The sequence below is a fragment of the Pristiophorus japonicus genome, chromosome 16 (assembly GCF_044704955.1).
Source record: "Pristiophorus japonicus isolate sPriJap1 chromosome 16, sPriJap1.hap1, whole genome shotgun sequence".
In the NCBI taxonomy this organism is placed as follows: Eukaryota; Metazoa; Chordata; class Chondrichthyes; family Pristiophoridae; genus Pristiophorus; species Pristiophorus japonicus.
The window spans coordinates 87,821,656-87,849,211 of NC_091992.1; the positions used below are offsets into that span (position 1 = coordinate 87,821,656).

A 27,556-nucleotide genomic window follows, 5' to 3' on the forward strand; every position below is an offset into this window, starting at 1 on the left:
GGATTTGTTCGGGATCACTTTATGGATGTACATATTTCAGCAATAAAACGACGCCATGGGGGACGCGGAAATGGCAGTGTTTGGAAAGGCGGCGCAGTTTTTGCGTAAGACTGATAAGGAAAGAGTGGAAGCTCAGAATCGACCATTCGATGCAAAAACTGCCTGCTTTGCCCCCGACGATAAAGAATTGTACGTTAAAGGTATCGTCAAGAGCAAGGAAGGTGGCAAAGCCACGGTGGAAACCGAGGACAAGAGGGTCAGTTGAAAATTTTAAAATAAATAAATCATTCTGAAAGTCACATTCTGAAAGTCACATGCCTTCACGAAAGTCACATTTCGTTAAATAACATGATAGGTCTGTCGATTATTTTTCAGACCATAACTGTTAAAGATGATCTTGTCTTCCCAATGAACCCTCCAAAATTCGATAAAGTCGAGGACATGGTCATGATGACCCACCTGAATGAAGCCACTGTGTTGTATAACCTCAAAGAGCGTTACGCAGCCTGGATGATCTACGTAAGTACAATAGCTTCAGATTGCAAAATGAAAACGATAATTAAATAATTAAAAGTTCTTAATTCTTTTCTCCGACTTTAGACCTACTCTGGGCTGTTCTGTGTCACTGTAAACCCCTACAAGTGGTTGCCAGTGTACGATCCCGAGGTCGTGGCTGGTTACAGAGGCAAGAAGCGTCAAGAGGCTCCTCCCCACATCTTCTCCATCTCTGACAATGCTTATCAGGCCATGTCAACCGGTAAGTATGTAGGTTTTAATTATAATTTTTTTGCTTTCCAGCGCGGAATTATTCTTGATTCTCGTTGAACCCAGAATGACGGAACAAAGTTATGCAACATTCTCTCTGTTGTCTGAACTGAACGTTGATCTTTTGATCGTCTTATTTACAGATCGTGAAAACCAGTCCATCTTGATCACGTAAGTGTTGCTGGTTTAATATATTCCCCTGGATGTTGGCGTTTATCTAATCGACTGCAGTATGTTAAATACTTTATTGGGGCGGTAATTGTTGACTTCTTCATTTTCTACTCCCACCTCTTGCAGCGGAGAATCTGGTGCTGGAAAGACTGTGAACACGAAACGTGTCATCCAGTACTTTGCATCAGTTGCATGCACTACTGACAAGAAGAAGGAGGATCAACCTGGGAAGATACAGGTGAGACAAAACTGATACAGGATACAATAAAATGTGGTAACTTCTTGTTTCGCTGTAATGTATTTCTTCGCGTGGTAAATGCTCCAACTCGTGGTAATCAAAAGTATTTCTGCAGGGGTCCCTGGAGGATCAAATCATCCAGGCTAACCCGTTGCTGGAAGCCTTTGGTAATGCCAAGACAGTGAGAAATGACAATTCGTCTCGCTTCGTAAGTTTCTTGACTATTTCCTACAGTTGCATCTATTGCACCCTATAATGTGCACGATATTGATTAACAATCCAGTGTAACAATCAAGATTTTTCAATAACGCAATGATATTGTGCGCGTGTTGTGAAATCATGTTTCAAATCTCTGACTTGAATAAACTTTACATTTCAAGGGTAAATTCATCAGAATTCACTTCGGTGCCACCGGGAAACTAGCTTCCGCTGATATTGAAACCTGTAAGTACAACTGAACTTGACTTGCAAATATTTGTCGTAAATCAAATGTTTGATAGGTCGACTAGTTCTTCAGTAAATCTACATTTGTATGTGTATATGTCTCTCCAGATCTACTGGAAAAATCCAGAGTAACATTCCAGCTGAAAGCTGAAAGGAGTTACCACATTTTCTACCAGATGATGACCAACCATAAGCCAGAAATTGTTGGTAAGGATGGAAATTTTATAATGTTGCTACTTTCATTTTTTGTGTTCTCTGCTAACACAGGAACGATTAGTTCTAATATAATGGACCGGAATTTACGGTCAGTGAAGAAGCGACAGCGGTGGCTGCTGACCTCGAAGAAAGCTGCCCATAATGGTCTTGCGATCTCTGTGGCGCAAACTTTACCTTTCTCAACATTAATTCGATTGTAGCGCTGTCAAAGGAGGGCATCCAGTGTGCAGCAGCAGTGGTGTCATCAAGCTATCTAAGCAACCAATCACGTTGAAAAATTCTCAGACAGCCAACCAGTAAATAAAAAGCAACTTTTATCATTCAATTCAAATTTTTTTTACGGAAAACAAAATAAAGATTGGAGTTAAGGTAAAAGCCGAAGTATCATAAACAAACTTCTCAAATATAGTTTTTATTACTTTAAAAATCAGTAATTTTAATGTAATGGAGAAACTTGACATTCCACAAATATAAAATTAGTTTTTCAGGGCCAGAACAGTTGTTTAGCAATCAATATGGCATTAAATCCCCAGTTGGACCACTTTCTACAAGGCGTAAATTTTTCTGCAGTGTTTAACAATGATATTAGCGCAGAAAAGGGCAGTTTCTTCATTTCAAGTGAATTCACTGATTGTATGGGAAGTTCCACAGCTCAGCCTGTGGCTGAGCAGGAATGACTGACTGCAACTTCAGGATTTCTACGTTTATCTGCGCATGGTGTAAATCCTGAAGTTACGGGCAGTTTCAGAGGGGTTGTTGTTTTATATGACGAGAGAAGCTTATAATGGGATGCCTAGTTTGGCTAACCATTTGATGGCCTCCGGAAATGCCAAGTGGAGAAATGAGGTGCCTCCTGCAACAGATCTTAGTGGGCAGGGTGATGTGATGTGTTCCACGGTCTGGCACTCATGGCCACAGGTGACCTTCGGTCATCCCTCATCTTGTACTTGTGGAGCAGGAGACCGCAATGCTAATAGTTTTGCCATCATTACCACCATAAAATCCAAGTAAAGCCGGCGTATTTACTGAGGTATACGAAAGCATGGGTCTTACGCTAAACATCAGTAAGACAAAGGTCCTCCACCAGCCTGTCCTCACCGCACAGCACTGTCCCCCAATCATCAAGATCCACGGCGCAACCCTGGACAACTTCCATATCTCGGGGACCTTCTATCAACAAGAGCAGGCATTGACGTCGAGATCCTATACTGCCTCCAGTGTGCCAGTGCAGCCTTCGGCCACCTGAGGAAAAGAGTGTTTGAAGACCAGGCCCTCAAAACTGCCACCAAGATCCTACAAATCCCCTGGGAGGACAGATGCACCATTAGCGTACTTGACCAGGCCAACATCCCTAGCATTGAAGCACTGACCACACTTGATCAGCTCTGCTGGGCAGGCCACATAGTTCGTATGCCAGACACGAGACTCCCAAAGCAAGCGCTCTAGTCGGAACTCCTTCATGGCAAACGGGCTAAAGGTGGGCAGAGGAAACGTTACAAGGACACCCTCAAAGCCTCCCTGATAAAATGCAACATCCCCATTGACACCTGGGAGTCCCTGGCCAAAGACCACCCCAAGTGGAGGAAGTTCATCCGGGAGGGCGTTGAGCACCTCGAGTCTCATCGCCGAGAGCATGCAGAAATCAAGTGCAGGCAGCATAAAGAGTGTGTGGCAAACCTGTTCCACCCTCCCCTTCCCTTAACGACTATCTGTCCCAACCTGTGAGAGAGACTGTGATTCTCGTATTGGACTGTACAGCCACCTAAGAACTCATGTTAAGAGTGGGAGTAAGTCTTCCTCGATTCTGAGGGACTGCCTACGATGATGATGAAAATCCAAGCCATATTTTAATATTTGCAATATACCTTTATCTCAGCCTTTCAATAGATCTATATAAATAAAATCCTAATGTTAACCATTATAATTTACTATATTATTTTCATACTTTTCAACTATAATCTGATTTGCATTTTATGAATGTATCTATAATGCTTTCAGTGGTATCTTAGTATAGCGTCTAACAGAGCAATGTTAGTCGCTATACTGAATTTAACAAGTTGACTAAATGGAAGAGGGGAATCCTGACTAAAATGGGTAATAATTATGCTACCTTTCATTCGGTTAATCACAAATCTTTTTATAAAATATTTATTTTGTTTTCCTTAGAATCTTGCCTCATTACCACCAACCCCTATGATTATCCATTCGTCAGTCAGGGTGAGATTACTGTCAAGAGTATTGACGATACAGAAGAATTGATGGCAACTGACGTGAGTATCAGCTGTACAACTTGATTTTCATTTTCTTATTCCAATTTCTGCATTGTAAGGCATGCACAGGTTTAGGCAGCCATAATCAATGATGTTGTGTAACTGTAAAGGATACACTCCCATGTTCCGCCACCAGGGAGCTCATCTCCTGAAGTCCCAAGGGATCCCAGCATCCCTTGGGAGCACTGTATATAAGCCGGCCCCTAAGACCTGTTCCTCACTCTGGCGTCTCTTATTAAAGACTGAGGTCACTGTTATTTTAACCCCTCTGTGTGCAGCCTCATCTGTGTTAGGAACACAATAACTGGCGACGAGAATACGAATCCAACGCAAAGATGCAGCAAACTGTGGGTATCCTGGAGAAGTTCTCGGAGGGTGAGGACTGGGAAGCCTATGTCGAACGGCTAGACCAGTACTTTGTAGCCAACGAGCTGGACGGAGAAGAAAGTGCTGCAAAAAGGAGAGCAGTCCTCCTCACAGTCTGCGGGGCACCGACCGACAGCCTCATGAAGAATCTTCTGGCTCCGGTGAAATCCACAGATAAGTCGTATGAGGAGCTGCGTACACTGGTTCGGGAGCATCTTAACCAGAGGGAGAGTGTGCTGATGGCGAGGTATCGGATCTACACGTGCCAGCGATCTGAAGGTCAGGAAGTGGCGAGCTATGTCATCGAGCTTAGGCGACTTGCAGGACAATGTGAGTTTGATGGCTACCTGGAGCAAATGCTCAGAGACTTTTTTGTACTGGGCATTGGCCACGAGACCATCCTACGAAAACTTTTGACTGTAGAGACACCGACCCTCAGTAAGGCCATAGCGATAGCACAGGCATTTATGTCCACCATTGATAACACCAAACAAATCTCTCAGCACACAAGTGCAAGCAATGTTCATAAATTAACTGGAACTGTGTTTGCGAGCAGAAATGTACAGGGCAGAAACCACGAGTCTGCAACTGCCAACAGGCCTCAGGTGACCCAGATGACTCAGAGTCCCCAACAAAGGATGAATGCAAGGCACTTCACACCTTGTTGGCGTTGTGGAGACTTCCATTCAGCCTATTAATGCCGCTTCAAAGGGTATGTTTGCAAGAGCTGTGGAACAATGGGCCACCTCCAATGAGCTTGCAAATGAGCTGTAAGCTCTGCAAAACCTGCTAACCACCACGTGGCAGAGGAAGATAGATCAAGGCAATTTCGAGCCTCAGAGAGGAGGCAGATGCTGAAGTACACGGGGTGCACACATTTTCGACGAAATGTCCACCTATAATGCTAAATGTAAAATTGAATGGCTTACCCGTAGCCATGGAATTGGACACTGGCGCTAGCCAATCCATCATGAGTAAAAAGATGTTTGAGAGACTGTGGTGCAACAAGGCATTCAGACCAGCCCTGAGCCCCATCCACACAAAACTGAGAACGTACACCAAAGAGCTTAGCACTGTCCTGGGCAGCGCCATGGTCAAGATCACCTACGAGGGCACGGTGCACGAACTGCCACTCAGGATTGTCCTGGGCGATGGCCCCACACTGCTTGGAAGGAGCTGGCTGGGCAAAATCCGCTGGAACTGGGATAACATCCGAGTGCTATCACATGTCGATGAGGCCTCATGTACCCAGGTTCTTAACAAATTTCCTTCCCTTTTTGAGCCAGGCATTGGAAACTTTTCCGAGGCGAAGGTGCGGATCCACTTGGTCTCAGAGGCACGACCCATTCACCACAAGGCCCGAGCGGTACCTCACATGATGAGGGAGAGAGTGGAAATCGAGCTGGACAGACTGCAACGCGAGGGCATCATCTCCCCCAGTGGAATTCAGCGAGTGGGCCAGCCCGATTGTTCCAGTACTCAAAAGTGATGGCACGGTCATGATTTGCGGCAATTATAAAATAACTATTAATCGTTTCTCGCTACAGGACTAATACCTGCTACATAAGGCAGACGACCTATTTGCGACACTGGCAGGAGGCAAGACATTCACCAAGCTCAACCTGACTTCGGTCTACATGACGCAGGAGCTGGAGGAGTCTTCGAAGGGCCTCACCTGCATCAACACACACAAGGGACTGTTCATCTACAACAGATGCCCGTTTGGAATTCGGTCGGCTGTGGCGATCTTCCAGAGAAACATGGAGAGCCTACTCAAGTTGGTACCACACACGGTGGCCTTTCAGGACGACAAATTGGTCACGGGTCGGGACACCGGCGAGCACTTATAAAACCTGGATCACGTAGGGCTGTGGCTGAAGAGGTCGAAATGCATCTTCATGGCAACAGAAGTGGAGTTTTTGGGGAGAAAGAACACGGCGGATGGCATTCGGCCCACAGACACCAAGACAGAGGCTATCAGGAACACGCCCAGGCCACAGAACATCACGGAGCTGCGGTTGTTCCTGGAACTCCTCAACTATTTTGGTAGCTTCCTACCGGGGTTAAGCACCCTTTTAGAGCCCCTACATGTGGTATTGCGCAAAGGTGAGAACTGGGTATGGGGAAAAAAAAACAAGTAATTGCTTTTGAGAAAGCCAGAAACATTTTATGCTCCAACAAGCTGCTTGTATTGTATAACCCATGTGACGGCTCGTTGTACGGAGTCGGGTGTGTATTACAACAAGCTAACATTGCGGGGAAGTTGCAACCTGTCGCCTATGCTTCCAGGAGCTTGTCCAAGGCCGAGAGGGCCGACAGCATGATTGAGAAAGAGGCATTAGCGTGTGTGTTCGGGGCAAAGAAAATGCATGAGTACCTGTTTGGCCTCAAATTTGAGCTGGAAAGCGATCACAAGCCCCTCACATCCCTGTTTGCTGAAAACAAGGGGATAAATACTAATGCCTCAGCCCGCATACAAAGGTGGGCACTCGTGCTATCAGCCTATAACTATACCATCCGCCACACGCCAGGCACCGTGAACTGTGTGGATACTCTCAGTCGGCTACCATTGCCCACCAGTGGGGTGGAAATGGCGCAGCCTGCAAACTTGTTGATGGTGGCGCAGCCCGCAGACTTGTTAATGGTCATGGAAGCGTTTGAAAATGATAAATCACCTGTCACGGCCCGCCAGATTAGGACTTGGACCAGCCAAGATACTCTGCTGTCCCTAGTAAAAAACTGTGTACTGCATGGGAGCTGGGCCAGCATCCCCGTTGAAATGCAAGAGCCAATCAAGCCGTTCCAGCGGCAAAAGGACGAGCTGTCCATTCAGGCAGACTGCCTGTTGTGGGGTAACTGCGTAGTGCTACCAATAAAGGCAGGGAGACGTTCATCTCGGATCTCCACAGCACACACCCGGGTATAGTAATGATGAAAGCGATAGCCAGATCCCACGTATGGTGGCCCGGTATCGACTCTGACTTAGAGTCCTGTGTACGGCAATGCAGCGTATGTGCTCCGTTGAACAACGTGCCCAGAGAGGCACCACTAAGTTTGTGGTCCTGGCCCTCCAGACCATGGTGGAGGATGCATGTCGACTCTGCGGGCCCGTTTCTCGGTAAAATGTTCCTGGTGGTGGTGGATGCTTTTTCAAATGGATTGAATGTGAAATAATGTCGGAAAGCACCGCCACCGCCACCATTGAAAGCCTGAGGGCCGTATTTGCCACCCACGGCCTGCCTGACATACTGGTCAGTGACAACGGGCCATGTTTCACCAGTGCCGAATTTAAAGAATTCATGACCCGCAATGGGATCAAACATCTCACCTCAGCCCCGTTTAAACCAGCCTCCAATGGGCAGGCAGAGCGGGCAGTACAAACCATCAAACAGAGCCTTAAGCGAGTCACAGAAGGCTCACTCCAAACCCGCCTGTCCCGAGTACTGCTAAGCTACCGCACGAGACCCCACTCATTCACAGGGGTGCCCCCGGCTGAGCTACTCATGAAAAGGACACTTAAAACCAGACTCTCGCTGGTTCACCCCAACCTGCATGATCAGGTAGAGAGCAGGCGGCAGCAATAAAATGTAAACGATGGTTGCGCCACTGTGTCACGGGAAATTGATCTGAATGAACCTTTGTATGTGCTAAACTATGGACATGGTCCCAAGTGGATCGCGGGCACAGTGATAGCTAAAGAAGGGAAGAGGGTGTTTGTCGTCAAACTAGAAAATGGACAAATTTGCAGAAAGCACCTGGACCAAACGAGGCTGTGGTTCACAGACTGCCCTGAACAGCCCACAGCAGACACCACCTTTTTCGAGCCCACAACACACACCCAAAGGATCAACGACACCACACCGGACCAGGAAATCGAACCCATCATGCCCAACAGCCCAGCAAGGCCAGGCTCACCTAGCAGCCCTGCAGGGCCAACAACACGCCAGCCCAGCGAGGGCATAGCCAACACACCAGAACAGACATTTGTACCGAGGCGGTCCACCAGGGAAAGAAAGGCTCCCGACCGCCTCACCTTGTAAATAGTTTTCACTTTGACTTTGGCGGCGGGCGGGGGAGGTGGTGGAGTGATGTTGTGTATCTGTAAAGCATGCACTCCCATGTTCCGCTACCAGGGAGCTCATCCCCTGAAGTCACAAGGGATCCCAGCATCCCTTGGGAGCACTGTATATAAGCTGGCCCCTAAGGCCTGTTCCTCACTCTGGAGTATCTTATTAAAGACTGAGGTCACTGTTACTTTAATCTCCCTATGTGCAGCCTCATCTGTGTTAGGAACACAATAAATAATCCATTTTTGTCCCAATGTTGATGATGGAATGACTATACTTCCAAGTCAGGCTGGTATGTGACTTGGGGATGGTGTTGTTCCCATGTGCCTGCTGCCCTAGTCCTTCCAGGTGCTAGAGGTTGCGGGTTTGGGAGGTGCTGTTAAAAAAGCCTTACCAAGTTGCTGCAGTGCATCTTGTAGATGGTACACACTGCAGATATGGTGTGCTGATGGTGGAGGGAGTGAATGTTTAAGGTGTGGTTGGGGTGCCAATCAAGCAGGCTGCTTTTTCCTGGATGGTGTCGAGCTTCTTGAGTGTTTTTGGAGTTGCACTCATCCAGGCAAGTGCAGAGTTCTCCATCACACTCCTGACTTGTGCCTTGTAGATGGTGGAAAGGTTTTCTGGAATTAGGAGCTGAGTCACTTGCCACAGAATACCCAGCCTCTAACCTGCTCCTGTCGCCACATTATTTACGTGGCTTTGTCCAGTTACATTTTTGGTCAATGGTGACCCCAGGATGTTGATGCTGGGATATTTGACAATGGTAATACCTTTGAATGCCAAGGGGAGGTGGTTCGACTCTCTTCTGTTGGAGATGGTCATTTGTGTGGCACAAATGTTATTTGCCACTTATCAGCCCAAGCCTGAATGTTGTCCACGTGTTGCTTCTTGCAGGCACAGTCTGCTTCATTATTTGAGTAGTTGTGAATGGAAATTAACACTGTGTAATCATCAGATAACATCACCACTTCTGATCTTATGATGGAGGGAATGTCACTGATGAAGCAGTTGAAGATGGTTGGGCCAGGGACACTGACCTGTGGATCTCCTGCAGTGATGGCCTGGGGCTGAAATGAATGGCCTTTAACAATCACAACCATCTTCCTTTGTGCTTGGTATGATTAAACCAGTAGAGAGTATTTCACCATGTTCCCATTGACTTTAATTGTTTCGGGCTCCTTGATGTCATACCTGGTCAAATGCTGCCTTGATTTCAAGGTCAGTCTCTCTTACCTCACCTCTGGAATTCAGTTCTTTTGTCCATATTTGGACCAAGGCTGTAATGAGGTCTGGAGCTGAGTGGTCCTGGCGGAACACAAACTGAACATCAGTGAGAAGCTTATTGGGGAGTAAGTGCTGCTTGATAACGCTGTTGATGACCCCTTTCACACTTTGCTGATGATTGGGAGTAGGCTGATGGGGTGGGAATTGGATGGACAGCTGTACATCTTTATTTGTATTTTCTTACCCTGAGGTCATGCATCACCCACATGTACATCTTTAGGCAACCAGCACCAAGAGTCCATTTTTCCAATTAAAATGCACACGTCTAGACAGAAGATGTTTTAGAATGTAAGTAAATAGTGATAATTAAGAAAGGTGACACTAGCACTATTTATCCGCAGTGTTAGTAAGGAAGATAACATTTTGAAATTTTTGAAATAGAAATCCCAGCATCAAAATGTTTTAAAATAAATTTCAAAAGTTTCAACAACGAAGTAGGAAAAACTGTTTCAGTATATTAGTCTTGCTGTTGGATTCTAAGTCTATTGTTTGGATTTAAAGAGTGCTATTGATATCCTGGGCTTCGTAATTGATGAGAAATGGGGCATCTACAAACTCACTGGTGCAGTCATGCACTTCGGTAACATGAAATTCAAGCAAAAACAGCGTGAAGAGCAGGCTGAGCCCGATGGCACAGAAGGTAACAATGTGATATGTCTCACTTCACTGCAGTATTTACTAACATTTATATATTCAAAATAATAGTGCTGAAATTGCAGTCGGAGGCGTATCTCCGGATTACGCCTCCGGCCCATGAAATATTTCTGCACCTACCTGCTGTTATCCAAGCTGCAGAGAGTTTGGGTCTCAGGCCTCCATGCATATGGCAGCGCAAAGGCCCACAGATCCCAGGGACGCAGCTGGTTCAGAAGCATCCCTGGGATAATGTGGGCCCAGATCTCCAATGAGAAAGGAGGATTCCATTGCAGACATTTAGGAATGGAATTCCCAAATAATTAAAGAATTTAGACAATTCAAATAAATATAAAGGTTTTGAATTTCATTATTGTTCATAGCTCCCTTCTTTACACCAACTGCAATAAAAAAATAATATTTTGAAAAATAATTTTAAACAGTTTAAACTGGGTCAATATATGCATATAGGAATGGAATTCTCGAATGACATGCAATGGAATCACCAAATAATTCAACAATTTAGATACCGGTAATTCAAAAAAATATAAATGTTCTAAATTTCAATATTGTTTATAGCTCTCTTCATTATGCAAACTACAATTAAAAATTAATTTATTGAAAAATAATTTTAATCATTTTAATCTGGGCCAACATTTGCATAATTTTAAGTGTTTGAGCATCATTTTTTAATTTTACATGATGAACTTAAGATTTATATTAACCCTTATGCTGATGAAAGCAGGGCTTAAGCCTAATTTTACCAGCCATAAGAGTTTCGTGGACAATTGCTGGGCAATTGTTATGCACATAGTCCAATTGTATGCCGGTGAAACTGATTTTACTTCAGTTTGCATGATCTGTCAAGGCATACCTTGACAGATCGCAAGTTCGGGTTTTTGCGCATGCAGAAGTTGCGGGACCTTTCAGAAGGATTACGATAATGTATGCAGAGCGATCACTGTCGAAGACACTATAATTTCAGGGCCAATATATTTCAAATCAAATGCATAGCTAATTTCATTTTACAGTCTAAACAGTATTGAAGTTGTATTGTAATATTTTGGAACTATATTATTCATGGAATCAGTATTAAATTTGGAAGGCATTGCCACATCTCCTGTATTAGTCACGTGCCTGTAGGCTTGTGACGTAGTATTGGGGTCTCTTCAACCAATTATATTGTAGAGATAGAGACCACTGTCCCTTTAACCAGTTTATCTTATCAGGGCATAGCCAGTAAATCAGCTGTTTTTGCAAGCTGAAGGCTTAGCGACTTCTCTTTGGTATTCTTACCCTGTTATTTCAAAGCTGCATACATATATCAGAGAGAGAGATATTGGCCCTGAAATTCCGGTTGGAGGCTTCCTTTGTACGAATTATTTTTCGTAAAGTGCCTGGTGGTCCTGGAGGCGCCTTCGATTCCGGTCGGAGGCCTTCCTTTCCCGTGCATCGCAGCACAGCCCTGTCTTCGAGGCACGGTCGGAGAAGCTGGAGTCACGTGGGCCTAGACTACCAATCACGGTATAGTATTCTCATTGATAGTAATGGGAACTCAGTATCTCGAGATCCCACTACTATCAATGAGAATAACCCCCTAAAACACCCAAACATAACATAATAATAAAACAAAACACTTTGCATATTTAAAATTAATTGAAATTAAAGTTAATTAAATGTTTTAGAAAAATATATATTTTTGGGGATTTTTTTTAATGTGTTTTATTTGAGGTTTAAAATAAACTTACTTAATGTTTTTACTCAAAAAATGTATATTTAAATTTAATTTTTACGTGTTTTAAAAGGATATTCACTGGGCAAGAGATGGGAAAAGAGCTCAACCTTGCCCACCCGAATTGCCTTCCTGCAAGGATGCGGAAGATCTGTCAAGCGAAAACTTGACAGATCGCAAAAGCTGGTTTTTGGCGCATGTGCATTACATGCCAAAAAAACGGCTTTTGCGAAGCCTTGCCGGGTCCGTACGCATTGTGTATGGACCTGACGAGGCCGGGATTTCTCGCCCAAGTGTTACATGAAAGTTAACTACTATGGCTTGGTGTTTCTCTCGACACTTTTAGCTGTTGTCTGCAGCCATTGGTCCAATTGGTTTCTGCATACATGCTTTGGCACCAAGAGAAGAAAATCACCATACTCCATTGGAAAATCGAGATTAATCAGAACAGCTCATAATTTAGCTGACCCTTGACAAATGACAGAGGAAGCCTTTTCAAGATGTACCTAACTAAACCATTTTAAAATCACATTTACCCTGAAAATTAGAAACACAATAACTGCATTTCAAAAGTAACCCTTTGGTTGTAAAGAATTTGTGACAATCTGAGGACATGATAAGCTATCGTTTATGTGCAAGTCCTGTTTTTATTTTACCCTGTTTAATAACGTCTAATAAAAATTTACTTAACACAGTAACTTTCACTATTTGAAACAGGGAAAAAATGCTGCTTTTGCCATGCTGACATCTGTACTGTATTATTGTTCTGAATACTATATTGAAAATATATGGGTATCAGTCTAAAAGTTAACATATATGTAAGGCATTTCAATTCAACAAAAGAAAACCTAACTTCTCAATGTTTATTACACAACAGTATTCTAAATACAAAAGTAGATGCTATTCACAAATATACTCAATTGCACTATATTTTTTGCTAGATGCCGACAAGGTTGCCTACCTGACTGGCCTCAACTCTGCAGATTTGCTAAAGGCTTTATGCTATCCACGAGTAAAGGTTGGCAATGAATTTGTGACCAAAGGCCAGACTGTTCAGCAGGTACAGCTTCCAAGAATTTTAGCAAAATAAACATGTAAATTTTAAAATATTTTATTTACGCTGCTGCTTTTGGCCAAACTGTATATTGTATTCTTTCAGGTCAACAACTCAGTTGGTGCCCTTGCCAAATCAGTTTTTGAGAAAATGTTCTTGTGGATGGTTATCCGTATCAATCAGCAATTGGACACTAAACAGGCCAGACAGTTTTTCATTGGTGTGCTGGATATTGCTGGGTTCGAAATTTTTGATGTAAGAATCAGAAACATAAATGTCAACAAAATAAATTACTTAAAATTAACAACACTAAATGATTAAATAACACCTTAAATTGCTCTGTATATTCAGTACAACAGCTTGGAACAGTTATGTATCAACTTCACGAATGAGAAATTGCAGCAGTTCTTCAACCATCACATGTTCGTTCTGGAACAAGAAGAGTACAAGAAGGAAGGAATTGAATGGGAATTCATTGACTTTGGTATGGATCTGGCTGCCTGCATTGAACTCATTGAAAAGGTAAGTCAGATCATGTATGACATTAATATGAGTTGAAATAGATTTATATAGGCATCAATTTATTAATTGCAATGTCTCAATGTCAATAAACATTGTCATTGCCACAGCCCATGGGTATCTTCTCAATCCTGGAAGAGGAGTGCATGTTCCCCAAGGCCTCAGACACTTCTTTCAAGAATAAACTGTATGACCAGCATCTTGGAAAGTCAAACAACTTCCTTAAACCGAAGCCTGTCAAAGGAAGGCCTGAAGCTCACTTCTCACTGGCTCATTATGCTGGCAATGTGGACTACAACATTACTGGCTGGCTGGATAAGAACAAGGATCCCTTGAATGAAACTGTAATTGGACTGTTCCAGAAATCATCAGTAAAACTTTTGGGTGTTCTCTATGCTGCAAGTGCTGAAGGTAAAATATTACGTTCAAATATTAATATTCCTTTTTGTTAACATTGTATTCTTCCCTTTCCTAATCAGTTTGGACCAAACTAATGTGTTGCTTTTTTGTAGCTGAATCCACTGGCAAGAAAGCTGGCAAAAAGAAGGGTGGTTCCTTCCAGACAGTGTCTGCTCTGTTCAGGGTATGATTTTCTCTTATATGTGGATTTCTCAATCTGTCGTGAACTAAGGTTTAATAAATATCAGTGGGTTAGCAAAACATTGATAGAAGTTTGCCAAATATGATTAATAAATAGATCAGTCTTGTATTATTGTTACAATACCAAGGGAAGGATCAATATTACTTTCTTGTGCACCTCACAGGAAAACTTAGGCAAGCTGATGGCTAACCTTAGAACTACGCATCCACATTTTGTGCGTTGTTTAATCCCCAACGAGACAAAGACACCAGGTAAATGTAATTCCCTTCTATAGACTACATTTCTGAGGAAATAAATTAAAAGGAAAATCAGTAATGGATGCAGTCCTCTGTTCTTAACTTGAAAGGACAGAAAAAAAATCATTTGATGTGTTGTATTTTAATGTTTATGTTGCATCCAACAGGTATTATGGAAAACCACCTTGTTATACACCAGCTGAGATGCAATGGTGTGCTTGAAGGTATCAGAATCTGCAGAAAGGGATTCCCAAGCAGAATCATCTATGGTGACTTCAAGCAAAGGTAATGAATCTCAAACTCGACATTTCAGTCTTCCATTCTATGAAATTGTTGAATATATTCCGTACTAATGAGAAAAAACAATAACCTGATTAAACCTCTAATACAACAGATACAGGGTTCTTAATGCAAGTGCCATTCCAGAAGGTCAGTTCATTGATAGCAAGAAGGCTTCTGAGAAGCTATTGGGATCCATTGATGTAGATCACACCCAGTACAAATTTGGACACACTAAGGTAATTATATTTACAACCTAAGTTTCTCACTATGAAATAATGGGCTGATGAACCTATGAATATAGTTTTAAGTGTAACTTGAGAAGCATCAGAATTTTCTTACTGCCGTGTTATTATGGAACTAGTGATTCCAGACCCACAACACACTGCTCGATGGGAACAACCGAATTCCAAAATGTGCAAATGCCACACAAAGGCTGGAATTTTACCGGCACTGAGAGAATGGAATCGGAGTCGGGTCAGCTTTCAAATTGGAAATGATTGACAGCGAGTCTGGACCCCATAGTCAACCCGCCTCAGTGCTGAACAGACCCGATACCAAGTGACAGGGAGGCAATTTAGATTATTAAGAGCTTGTTAAGACAAAAACTATTGTCAGCTCACCTTTAGATTTCTAGAGCTTGCTAACGGCTCCCCACTTCTCTGGGATCACGTCAGGTAAGGAGGTCGGTTGTTGTGTCAGCATGGGATGATCTACTAACTTGACAGCTGAAAATGATCTAAAAAAGCTCCCATTTCATATGTGTTTACTTTCCAAGGTTAGAAGCTGTTGCTTACTGCATTTGGAAGATAGATTGAGCTTTATGTAGCTAGCAAGTGTTTGGAGAAAACTCTCTATTCACTGTCACCTCATTGGAACAACCTCTCTCATCAGTGACAGATTGCTTCTGTCATCTCAACTTCATCTGCCATTTACTCCATCAGCATTGGTGCCCTTAAAAAAAAAAATCTCAACTTGGTCCTCAAAATCCCACCATGATCAGCCCCAAAACTAGCATCACCAGGCACACTAGCAGCACCAACAACAACACCAACCTTCGCCGCAATCAACTAATGCTGCACGTGATATAGGACATGGGCACCTGACCACGTTGTTGTCCAGGCCGACAGGGATGGCCTCACCATAGCCAGATTTACTTTAGTTGATGTTGTACACCCTGGCTGCCACATGATGTGCCAGGTTGGCACCATCCCACATCAACACCATAAAGCATCGCTACAATGCCTAAGCCATTCCTTGCATACTCATCGCCATTGCGGGGGAAACTCTTATGTCTCACCATTCACTGCAACTCACTAAGCCACTTTCAAAGGTGCACATAAATCTGTCCAAGAATGAAAAGTGTTGAAATGAAAGATTTTAATGTTTGACAGCATATTAACATAAACTTTACTTGAACATTGCATAAAACACCCAAGTGCCTACCATTGTGTGTTGTTAGTTCGTATGATTGGACTAGGTTGAGGGTATGTGTGAGCGGTGGCTATTGAGATGGGAGAGTGATAATGTAAATAGAGTGATGGGAGTAGGTACAAGGTAAGTTGGTGTGAGTAAGGTTGTGTAGGAGTTGGAAGGCAGTGTGATGGGGATGTGATGAGTGGCACAGGAGGATGAGGTTGAGTGTGGCTATGCAGTAATATTTCGTGATCTACTCACTGCTTGTGCCCTCCTGTGCAATATGCAAACAGGCTGCGTTGGTGCCTGGGGGGTCTCTTTCGCCCTTTGGAAGGGAAGAGAACATCCCTGCATGCTGTGACTCCCTCCACAAGCATATGGAAGGAGTCATGGGAAAGCCTGCGTGCAGCTGTGGACCTTTGTGCAGTGCTTGTTGGTGATTGCAGCACCTCAATGCTATAGAACACTGACAGCACAACTGGCACAATGTGGGCATGGTCCCTTTAAGGAAACTGGCTTATTACGTGTCAACAAATGATATCATCAGACCCACTTCCTTTTAATTGGCTGAGAACTCCGCTGGGCAGGCTTAGCAATCCCAATCACCGTAAAATCACCTGTACAGTGCAGGATGGAGCCAGCAGTAGCCTGGACACATGCTACAGACATCACCAGCCTCACTCATGCCTCGGTAGGCAAAATTGCGGCCAAAATTTTTGGTTTCAATTCAACAATGAAAAAATAAATTGAGTCATGTTTTTATAATTTATTATATTTTGTGAACAGAACATAAAATGTGAACACTTACTATAATTTACTTAAGGTGTTCTTCAAGGCTGGTCTCTTGGGTGCACTTGAAGAGATGAGAGATGAAAAGTTGGCACAACTTGTTACCGGCACCCAGGCTCTTTGCCGTGGATTTTTAATGAGGGTTGAATTTAAGAAAATGATGGAAAGGAGGTAAATATCATGACGCATGAACATCCAAAAATATATTTGCCAGTAAAAAATATTTTCTATAATACTGTATCATACTATTAAACAAAAGCTATGGAAAGATTTTATGAACTGTGTTCTCCTGTCTAACTGTTTCCATTAGGGAAGCACTGTTCACTCTACAGTACAACATCCGTGCATTCACGAATGTCAAACACTGGCCATGGATGCAATTGTATTTCAAGATCAAACCTCTTCTGAAGAGTGCTGAAACTGAAAAGGAAATGGCGAACATGAAAGATGAGTTTGAGAAAACTAAGGAGGCATTTGCCAAATCTGAAGCACGAAGGAAGGAATTAGAAGAGAAAATGGTGGCTTTTGTACAGGAAAAGAATGATCTCCTACTCCAAGTCCAATCGGTATCAATGTTTGCTGTATTAATATAGTAAATTCTGTATACAACTTATAAAAACCATAGTCTGGTACAATTCATTGTATCATTTTTTTTTTTACAGGAAGGTGAAACTCTGGCAGATGCGGAAGAAAGATGTGAGGGACTGATTAAAAATAAAATTCAACTGGAGGCTAAAGTGAAGGAAGCTAATGAAAGATTGGAAGATGAAGAGGAGATAAATGCTGAACTCACAGCTAAGAAGAGAAAACTGGAGGACGAGTGTTCTGAACTGAAGAAAGATATTGATGACTTGGAGCTCACTTTAGCCAAAGTTGAAAAAGAAAAACATGCCACTGAGAACAAGGTATGAATAGGTGATTTTTATGTACAATAAATATACAACTCATGTAAGGATTTTCATACCTGTTGATTACACTTCATGACATTCGTCTAAACGTTTTGTTTTTGGTGAACATAGGTTAAAAACCTCACTGAAGAGCTGGCTAGTCTCGATGAAAACATCGCTAAAGTAACAAAGGAAAAGAAAGCCCTCCAAGAGGCCCATCAGCAGACTTTGGATGATCTCCAGGCCGAGGAAGACAAAGTCAACACTCTAACCAAAACAAAGACTAAGTTGGAACAACAAGTTGATGATGTAAGTGTTCTTAAACACAACTATGTCAAATGGGTTTGAGAATATGGTCATTTTTTGAAGCAAGTTCTGATAAAAATGTTTTTTTTTCCTCCAATAGCTTGAAGGATCTCTAGAACAGGAGAAGAAACTTCGCATGGATCTTGAACGCTCCAAGAGGAAGCTTGAAGGTGACTTGAAGCTGTCGCAAGAAGTCACAATGGATTTGGAGAATGATAAGCAGCAATTGGATGAGAAGCTAAAAAAGTCAGTATTTAACTTATAAGAAAGTAGTCCTTTGTTTCAAATCCTTTTGCTTAAATTCTTAACCAATCTGCCCTGTTAATCAGGATATTGTTATTGCAGATATTGATACTTTCATCAAAAATTTTTCATTAATCTGACTATGTGATTGAACTAATGTACCTAAGCTCATAGAATGTAATATGGTGTTAACTCGAGAATTAAGATTGCTTTTTAAATATCCCCTAGCTATTATATAATATATTGCCTCAGCAGCATGTCAGTGAAAATAAACAGATTTCTTGTGAGTTCATTAATCATACAGAAATTCATTAATAGAGTGGTTTAACTTAACTTTTCACTCTTATTATTAAAGGAAGGAATTTGAAATCAGCCAGCTTCAAAGCAAAGTTGAAGATGAGCAGGCTTTGGCTTCCCAACTACAGAAAAAGATTAAAGAATTACAGGTGATGTAGATGGCCAGTGAAATTATCGATGCTACCTTTCTAAATGTTACGTGCATGAACAAATGTTACTTGTTCTAAGATTATAATCAACGCATATTTATTTTAAGGCTCGCATTGAGGAGCTTGAAGAAGAAATTGAAGCTGAGCGTGCCTCTCGTGCTAAGGCTGAGAAACAGAGAGCTGATCTTGCTCGGGAACTTGAAGAGATCAGTGAGCGACTAGAAGAAGCTGGAGGTGCAACTTCAGCACAGATTGAAATGAACAAGAAACGTGAAGCAGAATTTCAGAAAATGCGCCGCGATCTGGAAGAATCTACCCTGCAGCATGAAGCCACAGCTGCTGCTCTTCGTAAGAAGCAGGCTGATACCGTTGCAGAACTTGGGGAACAAATCGATAACCTGCAACGTGTGAAACAGAAACTTGAGAAGGAGAAGAGTGAGCTGAAGATGGAAATTGATGACCTCGCTAGCAACATGGAATCTGTATCTAAAGCCAAGGTACTTTTCTGAGTGTTGCTAGACTCTATTTCTTCATATATTATCTTAAGTTAATAATTGTTGTCTGTTTGGTTTTGCATCTTTTGAGAGTTGTGCATTTTGGTTTCAGGCAAACCTTGAGAAAGTGTCCCGGTCTCTTGAAGACCAGGTCGGCGAACTGAAGGCCAAACACGATGAGCATCAACGTTTGATCAATGATTTATCAACTCATAAAGCACGTCTTGCAACAGAAAATGGTATTCATCAGTTCTATAACTATTTATTGATCAGTGTCTATAAAATACTACGTTATTTTGTAACCTTTTTGCTCGCAACCTCTTCTGATTTTCAGGTGAACTGAATCGCCAGGTAGAGGAGAAGGAAGCCTTGGTATCTCAGCTGACAAGAGGTAAACAAGGATATACTCAACAGCTGGAGGAGCTCAAGAGGCAGCTGGAGGAAGAAACGAAGGTAACTGAATCATTTAAGTAAATTGTCCCGATTAGTTTTAGAAGAAAACCTTTACATTAATGCAAAATAATTTCCATGTGTTTGAGAATTTATCTTTGCAACAATGACATTTTTTCAAATTGCAACAATATTAAACATAACATTTTGTCACGTGGTTGTCTGGTGGTTAACTTGAAATGCTTTGGAAGTGGACCTATTTCTTATCATTGTGACCATAAGCAAATTATCACGGTTAAGTAACATGCTAATAATTATAAACCTATTTACATTTATTTCATCATCCAACTTGGTAATTATTTCAGGCTAAGGGTGCCTTGGCACATGCTCTTCAATCTGCCCGCCATGACTGTGACCTGCTCCGTGAGCAATATGAAGAGGAACAGGAAGCAAAGGCTGAGCTCCAGCGTGGCATGTCCAAGGCCAACAGTGAAGTTGCTCAGTGGAGAACAAAATATGAAACTGACGCAATCCAACGCACAGAGGAACTGGAGGAGGCCAAGTATGTGATAATAAAATGAGAATTTTGCATCATACAACATGTTCAATGAGATGACATTCGTACAACATCTTTGGTTTTGTACTTCTCAGGAAAAAACTTGCTCAGCGTTTGCAGGATGCAGAAGAGCTCATTGAGGCTGTGAACTCTAAATGTGCTTCATTGGAAAAGACAAAACAGAGATTGCAGGGTGAAGTGGAGGATCTTATGATAGATGTGGAGAGGGCAAATTCAGCAGCAGCAGCTCTTGACAAGAAACAGAGGAACTTTGACAAGGTAAGAGTATGTTGTCTCAATGTTTCCCTTTCTCTGTCAATTTAAAGACAGTTATAATACCACTTTCATTTTGATATTAAGTAATTTCAGCTCTGGATAATTGCATGAGTGGCAGTATGACTCTGTACTACGGTTAGAACCGATTCTTGAATGTGCTAATGCCAAATAGGCTCCTCCAGGAACCTATCTAATAACATTTGTGTTTCACAATGGGTGCAGTGCAATTCTCTGTCCCCCTAAAGGCTGTGTCAATTGAAATTTTCAATACTGAGATCAATAGATTTTTGTTGGGTGAAGTTATGAACAGATATGGAGAAAGGTCAGATAAATGGAGTTGAGGTACAGATCAGCCATGATCTAATAGAATGGCGTAACAAGCTCCAGGAGCTGAATAGCCTACTCCTCTTCCTATGTGTGAAAACAAGTTTAAAATATACTCAGCCTGTGCATTTTAAATATAAGAAAGCAAATGCTGTCCCCTGCTCTTTCCTAATAAATATAGTCATTGGGAAGCAGACATTTGTGCATCTATTTAAACATGCATGCATGACATTCTGTCATGACAGGCAGAGTATGAGTTGCAGCCCAAAGTGTAATTCCAATCTTAAAGTTGAAGTCTGCACTCCGTTCTCTCTAGCTATCATCTCACGTTGGTATTGAGGTATAACTACATCCTTATATTTCATTTGTAACTTTTGCAATTGTACAATAAAGGTTCTGGCAGACTGGAAACAGAAATTTGAGGAAAGCCAGACTGAACTGGAAGCAGCTCAGAAGGAATCCCGCAGTCTCAGTACTGAGGTCTTCAAGATGAAGAATGCATATGAGGAGTCTCTGGACCAACTTGAAACTCTTAAACGAGAGAACAAGAATCTGCAGCGTAAGTCTTTAACCCTTTCTTGTCATTTAAATATTTAACAATGTTGATATTATTAAATTGGTATGTGTTTACCTTGGAGTTACAACCCATAGTCAAATTCTATTCTTGGCCACGGTGCTTCATACTCTCCAGGAATCAGTCTCACATCAGTAGTATCATTGCACACTAATATTTCTTTTGTAATCTTATTTTCATGACTACAAAATAGGTATAATTTGCAATTTTGTTTCATAAAACAGAGGAGATCTCTGATCTGACTGAGCAGCTGGGTGAAAGCAGCAAGGCCCTGCACGAACTAGAAAAGGCAAAGAAAACAGCTGAGCAGGAGAAGAGTGAAATTCAGGCGGCTCTGGAGGAGGCAGAGGTAAAATTAATAATTATTTTAGCAGCACACATTAGAAATGAAAATTTACATCAGTAGTATTTGTCAAATGATGTAATACATTTGCAACAATAGTCTAATGCAATGGACAACGTGAAAAATTGTTTGAAAGATCTAAAAGGCATCAGTTCCAAAGAAATTCACTAAATAGTCTAAATGATATCCACTGAGAGTAATTTATGGATGTTCTTTCCTCAGCCTAGTTTGCTTTACTTTGGAATAGCAGACAAACCACTTTATTTATATACTGTCATTTATGACTGGTTAGTATAACTTTGAGCCAGATAAATGGATTACTATTTTTGCACTTTTACGCTTTTATTCGCAGGACAATATTAGAATACAGCTCTGAAGTGGCAGAGATAGATGGTTGTGAAGTTTCAAATGTTTTCTGGCTACTTACAGTAATAATATTTTCAAAAACTCAACAACTTATTACATTATGAAAATATCTCAAAGTAATTAACACCATGAATTACATTTTAGAGTGCAACAACTTATTATGCAAGCAAATGGCACCAGCAGTATTGTAAAAACAACAATGGGATGAATGTCCAGCTACTGATTGGACGCTGGCATTTTTGCACAATTACTGACTTTGTATCAGGACCTCAAAAGAAAATTAACTTCCTGGCCTCATCTTTAACATCATATTTTTGTATGTTGGTCTGGATGGTCCTTATCATCTAGGATCCCACAAGAATTGGGACGAGGTGGTATTTCTGTCTCCTGGTCAATCACCGCTGTGAATCTTTTCCATTTTCCTGGGATGGGGTTAATTATATATTCACGGTGACTTCCCAAGAATTATATCACTCCTCACTGCGAATGTGCTCTGAGTGGAAGGGAAATCAACTGCAGCATTTCATTCACTGAAGCTTCTTAAAGGGGTTGGCTGGAGAAACTGGGCAGCCTCCCGAAGCTGTTGTTTGAACAAATTGTACAGGGCAAAGGCTGGAAGTAGAAGAAGAGCACAGCAGAAAAAAAATAATTCCTTGTTTGATGCCCTATTTAGGCCTCTCTGGAACATGAGGAGAGCAAGATGCTCCGTATTCAGCTAGAACTGAACCAAGTAAAATCTGAAGTTGACAGGAAAATTGCTGAGAAAGATGAGGAGATTGATCAGCTGAAGAGGAACCACCAGAGAATTGTAGATACAATGCAAAGTGCCTTGGAGTCTGAAGTCAGGAGCAGAAATGATGCTTTAAGAATCAAAAAGAAAATGGAGGGAGATCTAAATGAAATGGAGATTCAGTTGGGACATGCTAATCGTCAGGCTTCAGAAGCTCAGAAACATCTCAGGAATCTACAGGGTCAATTAAAGGTCTGTATAATAGTGCATTTATTTCTGATTTACAGGTAATTTTAAATGAGCTCTAAATATTGTGAACCATTTGTTAATTATGTAAATGTAATGATATTTTCTTGTGACCTATCTTAATAGAAAAGTGCAGGAATTTTACTTGGTCAGCAGTTTTAGATTATTCAATCTACTTAAGATTTCACTAAAATGTTTATTATTCTAATATAGGCTAATATGATATGACTATTAGAGTTTACTATGATATCTCTTTACAAAAGATTTCTACATTCTGTATAGGATACCCAGTTACAGCTGGATGATGCTAGCAGAAGCCAGGAAGACTTGAAGGAGCAATTGGCCATGGTTGAGCGCAGAAGTGGCCTGCAGCAGGCTGAGATTGAAGAAATGAGAGCAGCACTGGAACAGACAGATAGAGCTCGCAAAATTGCTGAACAGGAGCTTGTTGATGCCACAGAGAGGGTACAGCTGCTGCACTCTCAGGTTTGTTAACACACCGATGTTAATTTGGAACAAATAGATACGCCGGCTCTATCTACAGGGAGGCTAAGAAGATGTTGGTAAGGCCGTAAACAACCAAAGAACCCCCAACGTTGGGAACACGGAGGTCCTGCCGAAGTTAATGGCAGAACCTCATTAGCACATCTTTGCTCCATTTCCTACCCAACAGCCAGCAAAATGGACAGCTTGTCTGGCAAGTGGGAAGGATCACCAGCGGCAGGACCCTTGGAGAGGTCCCCGGCAATAGTGATAGATGCCCGTGACCGGTCAAGGGAGGCCTTCGAACTGTAGGGAGCAGTGGACTGCGATTGGGAGGGTGGAGGAGGGGGGGTGGGGTGGGACCCTGATCAGGAAAGGGAAGAGGTTGTCAATCTGGGCCAGGGAGCAGTTGACAATATGACTGGGAGAGAGGCCACTGATCATAAGGGCAGGGGAGAGACTGGCAAAAGGGGCTGGGGGGAGTGGGGTAGGGGAGGCCGATGTTTGGTGCTGGGGACGGCCAAAGGCTTCCATGAGGGATGGGGGAAGCACTCCTGCATATTTTAGTTCACAAGGAGTGCCAAAAAAGGCACTTGTGGAGCTAGCAGCTCCTGTCTCCCTTTCATTGCTGAGTTTCCGACCTCTGGGAAACCCAAGCAGCAACAGTAAAAGTTAAATTAGGCTCCCCCATGCCGCTGTGGGGTTAATATCGAAGCTGCAGTCTTTTTTGCAGTGTACATGTTCTACAAAACAACTTCTTGCAAATTGATTCCTGCAGAACACAAGTCTCATCAACACAAAGAAGAAGCTGGATTCTGACCTGAATCATCTCCAGTCAGAAATGGAAGAAACAATTCAGGAATCAAGAAATGCTGAAGATAAAGCAAAGAAGGCTATCACAGATGTAAGTCAGAAGTTATTTTAACTATTTATTCATATTATTACAAATACTGATTGTCTCAGTTCAAGTACTTTGTTGAAATTATTACAAGCTTGAGCTTGAATAATGATTTGCCCAATTACCTCACTGTTATAAGGCTGCCATGATGGCTGAAGAGCTGAAGAAGGAACAGGATACCAGTGCTCACCTTGAACGAATGAAGAAGAACCTCGAGCAGACAGTGAAGGACCTGCAGCATCGTCTGGATGAGGCTGAGCAACTGGCAATGAAAGGAGGAAAGAAACAGCTCCAGAAACTGGAGTCTAGGGTAAGCGTCAAGATTGTGTTATTATATGCTGCATGTTGAAGCTTGTGAATATGTTGAGGATTTAGCAACAAAATAAGAAACATAATAATTTAAAAGACAACATGAAACTTGCGTGGATGTAAAACAATTAACACCAATTAGTGACTGGTTTAGGTGCGTGAGCTGGAAAATGAACTGGAAGCTGAGCAGAAACGAGGTGCTGATGCCGTCAAAGGTGTTCGCAAATATGAAAGAAGAGTCAAGGAACTGTCCTACCAGGTATTGTACAGTTCATAAGCTCATTACTTGGAGTGGCACACCATTGTAGGAACTAATAGTAATCATTTTTACAAAATATCAATATAAATGTTGCCTCTTTTCCATTGTTTAGTCAGAAGAAGACAGAAAAAATGTGCTGAGACTACAGGACTTAGTTGACAAGCTGCAGATGAAGGTTAAGGCCTACAAGAGACAATCTGAGGAGACTGTAAGTAACTGAGGAACTAATTGGTCTAGATCTTTGTGAATGCATTTAATCTCCCTTATATTTGTCATCTGATTACAAAACTTTTTAACATTATTTAAGAAAATTGTGACCAGGAAAGACTAGAATATGGTGTTCAGAACTCTAATCAAAAGTAACACCACTCTTCCATTTATTTTCATCTTCCACTTTCTACTTCAGTCTACCTCGTGAATTTGTTATTTTTAATGGGAATTGGCTGTTTTAAAAGATTCACAGAGGGTTCCTGAAATCCTTACTGAAATTCAAAATAAAGTATATCCACTGGGTGGACTTTATCCAATACATTTCCAAAGAATTCTAGCAATGGTGGAGTCTGAGTACCTCTTGTTCTTCAGCGTAGCACTGGTAGCATCCTGTGTGATGTCCTCAAGCAGTTTTTCCAGTACTGATGTTAGATTATATTAGATTCATGTCTCGCTCCTTCTTTAAATAGCCGGATTGAATTTTGTCTCATGCAAAGTCCAAATGTAGGTTTTATGGAACTTGTGAAGATATTAATGAAGTCTCACCTATTTCCTCTCTCATTTTATGAAGGAATATATGTTGTCTCCCATCCAGTCTGTAGACATTTTGAGGTAAAACGGGTGCAGTGTACATTTTGGAGTAGAAATTACACCTTATAAAACAGGTGCAGTGTAGCCCATTTTCAGCGACCAAAGATGTATAAAAAATGTTGTCCCAGAAACAGATATTAGGTCCTTTGCATATGCTAATAAGGAGCAATACGGGGTCAGGAAGCCTAGAAAATGAATATGCTCTCCTTCTGCAACAGCATGTAAATTGAAATCCCAAATGTAAAGGATAATTTAAACACACTGCACCACAAAATGCCTATCAGTGAACAGAGGCCTTTATCCAATCTAGGCTTGATTCGACTTCAAATCCCTGGCGCAAAAGAACAATGTGCTAAACTAATCCACTATATAATCTTTTCTCACGAACAATAAAAAGCTGGTTCATAGTTGGACTATAAACCTCAATATGTGTGGATCACAGTATTACAACTTTTAGTCAACCCTTCAAACACATAATGGCTTTTGGCTAATGTCAAAGAGGGGGAACTTGCCTACTGCTCCGCTTCGGGCGGATAATTTGAATGATCTGATTTATTACCGCCTGGCGGGGAGAGGTGGGAAATTGGGCTTTTAAATCAAAAAATGGCTCCTAGTGCTTTCGGGTGCTTTTGCAGGCAGTAGCGGGGAGGGATCAGAGCTTGAGCGGGGTGTTTCACTGCGCCGCAATGACTTCACTTAAAGGGGAGGGCACGGCGAGGCCTAGCGAGGCCTCCGTGGCACCCACTGGGCCGGCAATTAAAACAAAATGTTTGCCGCAGTGGTGTGCCCTCCCCTTTAAGGGTGGCTGCAGTGCCCAGCCACCGGTAGCTTCGAGCCCCGTGAAGCTGTCGGGGACACCAACCAACCCTGACCGGGCTCCCGTGGGGCAATTTCCCCCACGGGGCGCAAAAGGTGTCGCCGCCGGGCGGTAAGGGGTCAGCACGCCAGGCGGTTATGGGCCTGGAAAAAAAGGTGCAATTTCGGCCCCAAAATCTTTGTGAACAATATGTACTTTTACTATCCTAGTAACAGTTTACATTCTCCTATGGTAAATGTGCTTGCCTGCAATCTGATAATTTATTTTACTGTATTCCCTTTAGGAGGAGCAGGCCAATGTTCACCTGTCCAAGTTCAGGAAGGTCCAGCATGAACTGGAGGAAGCTGAGGAACGCGCTGACATTGCAGAGTCTCAAGTCAACAAACTTAGAACTAAAAGCCGTGACATAAGTGTCAAGGTACAGTACATACTACTGATTTTAAAATTGCATTAATAATACAGCTCAAGAAACACTGGCAATAATTACAATTGTTAGTGAAGATTTTCATTGTTAATTAGAATATAAATAATATTTTAAAGGCAATCATTTCATTATTTACCCATTTGCATTTTCTTTTTACCTATTAGATCGCCGAAGAGTAGATGACAATCTGAAATGATCCAAAGAAGAAATCCACAAAATGTGTATTTCATTGTATCATAGTTTTACAAATATAGTGCTGACAATAGAAATAAAAGTGCAATTCTGAAAAATGTTTCTTTGTTAT

At 42.0% G+C, this 27,556-nt stretch overlaps 1 protein-coding gene across 1 annotated transcript; it reads left to right on the forward strand.

Moving 5' to 3' along the window:
• The first annotated feature begins 40 nt into the window (after positions 1 to 40).
• Positions 41 to 27,509, forward strand: LOC139226641 (myosin-4-like). Its single transcript, XM_070857536.1, has 39 exons — positions 41 to 256; positions 376 to 519; positions 601 to 757; positions 909 to 936; positions 1,063 to 1,174; positions 1,290 to 1,382; positions 1,555 to 1,618; positions 1,727 to 1,825; positions 4,001 to 4,104; positions 10,323 to 10,461; positions 13,128 to 13,246; positions 13,346 to 13,495; positions 13,592 to 13,762; positions 13,870 to 14,170; positions 14,272 to 14,342; positions 14,524 to 14,611; positions 14,764 to 14,881; positions 14,991 to 15,114; positions 17,115 to 17,251; positions 17,391 to 17,646; positions 17,743 to 17,985; positions 18,100 to 18,276; positions 18,374 to 18,519; positions 18,872 to 18,962; positions 19,070 to 19,459; positions 19,569 to 19,695; positions 19,791 to 19,909; positions 20,212 to 20,408; positions 20,498 to 20,681; positions 21,396 to 21,561; positions 21,801 to 21,925; positions 22,959 to 23,267; positions 23,544 to 23,747; positions 24,523 to 24,648; positions 24,782 to 24,952; positions 25,106 to 25,210; positions 25,323 to 25,418; positions 27,112 to 27,246; positions 27,417 to 27,509. Exons 1-39 carry the CDS (start codon positions 56 to 58, stop codon positions 27,429 to 27,431), a joined length of 5,802 nt encoding a protein of 1,933 aa, XP_070713637.1. The 5' UTR covers positions 41 to 55; the 3' UTR covers positions 27,432 to 27,509.
• The last annotated feature ends 47 nt before the right edge of the window (positions 27,510 to 27,556 follow it).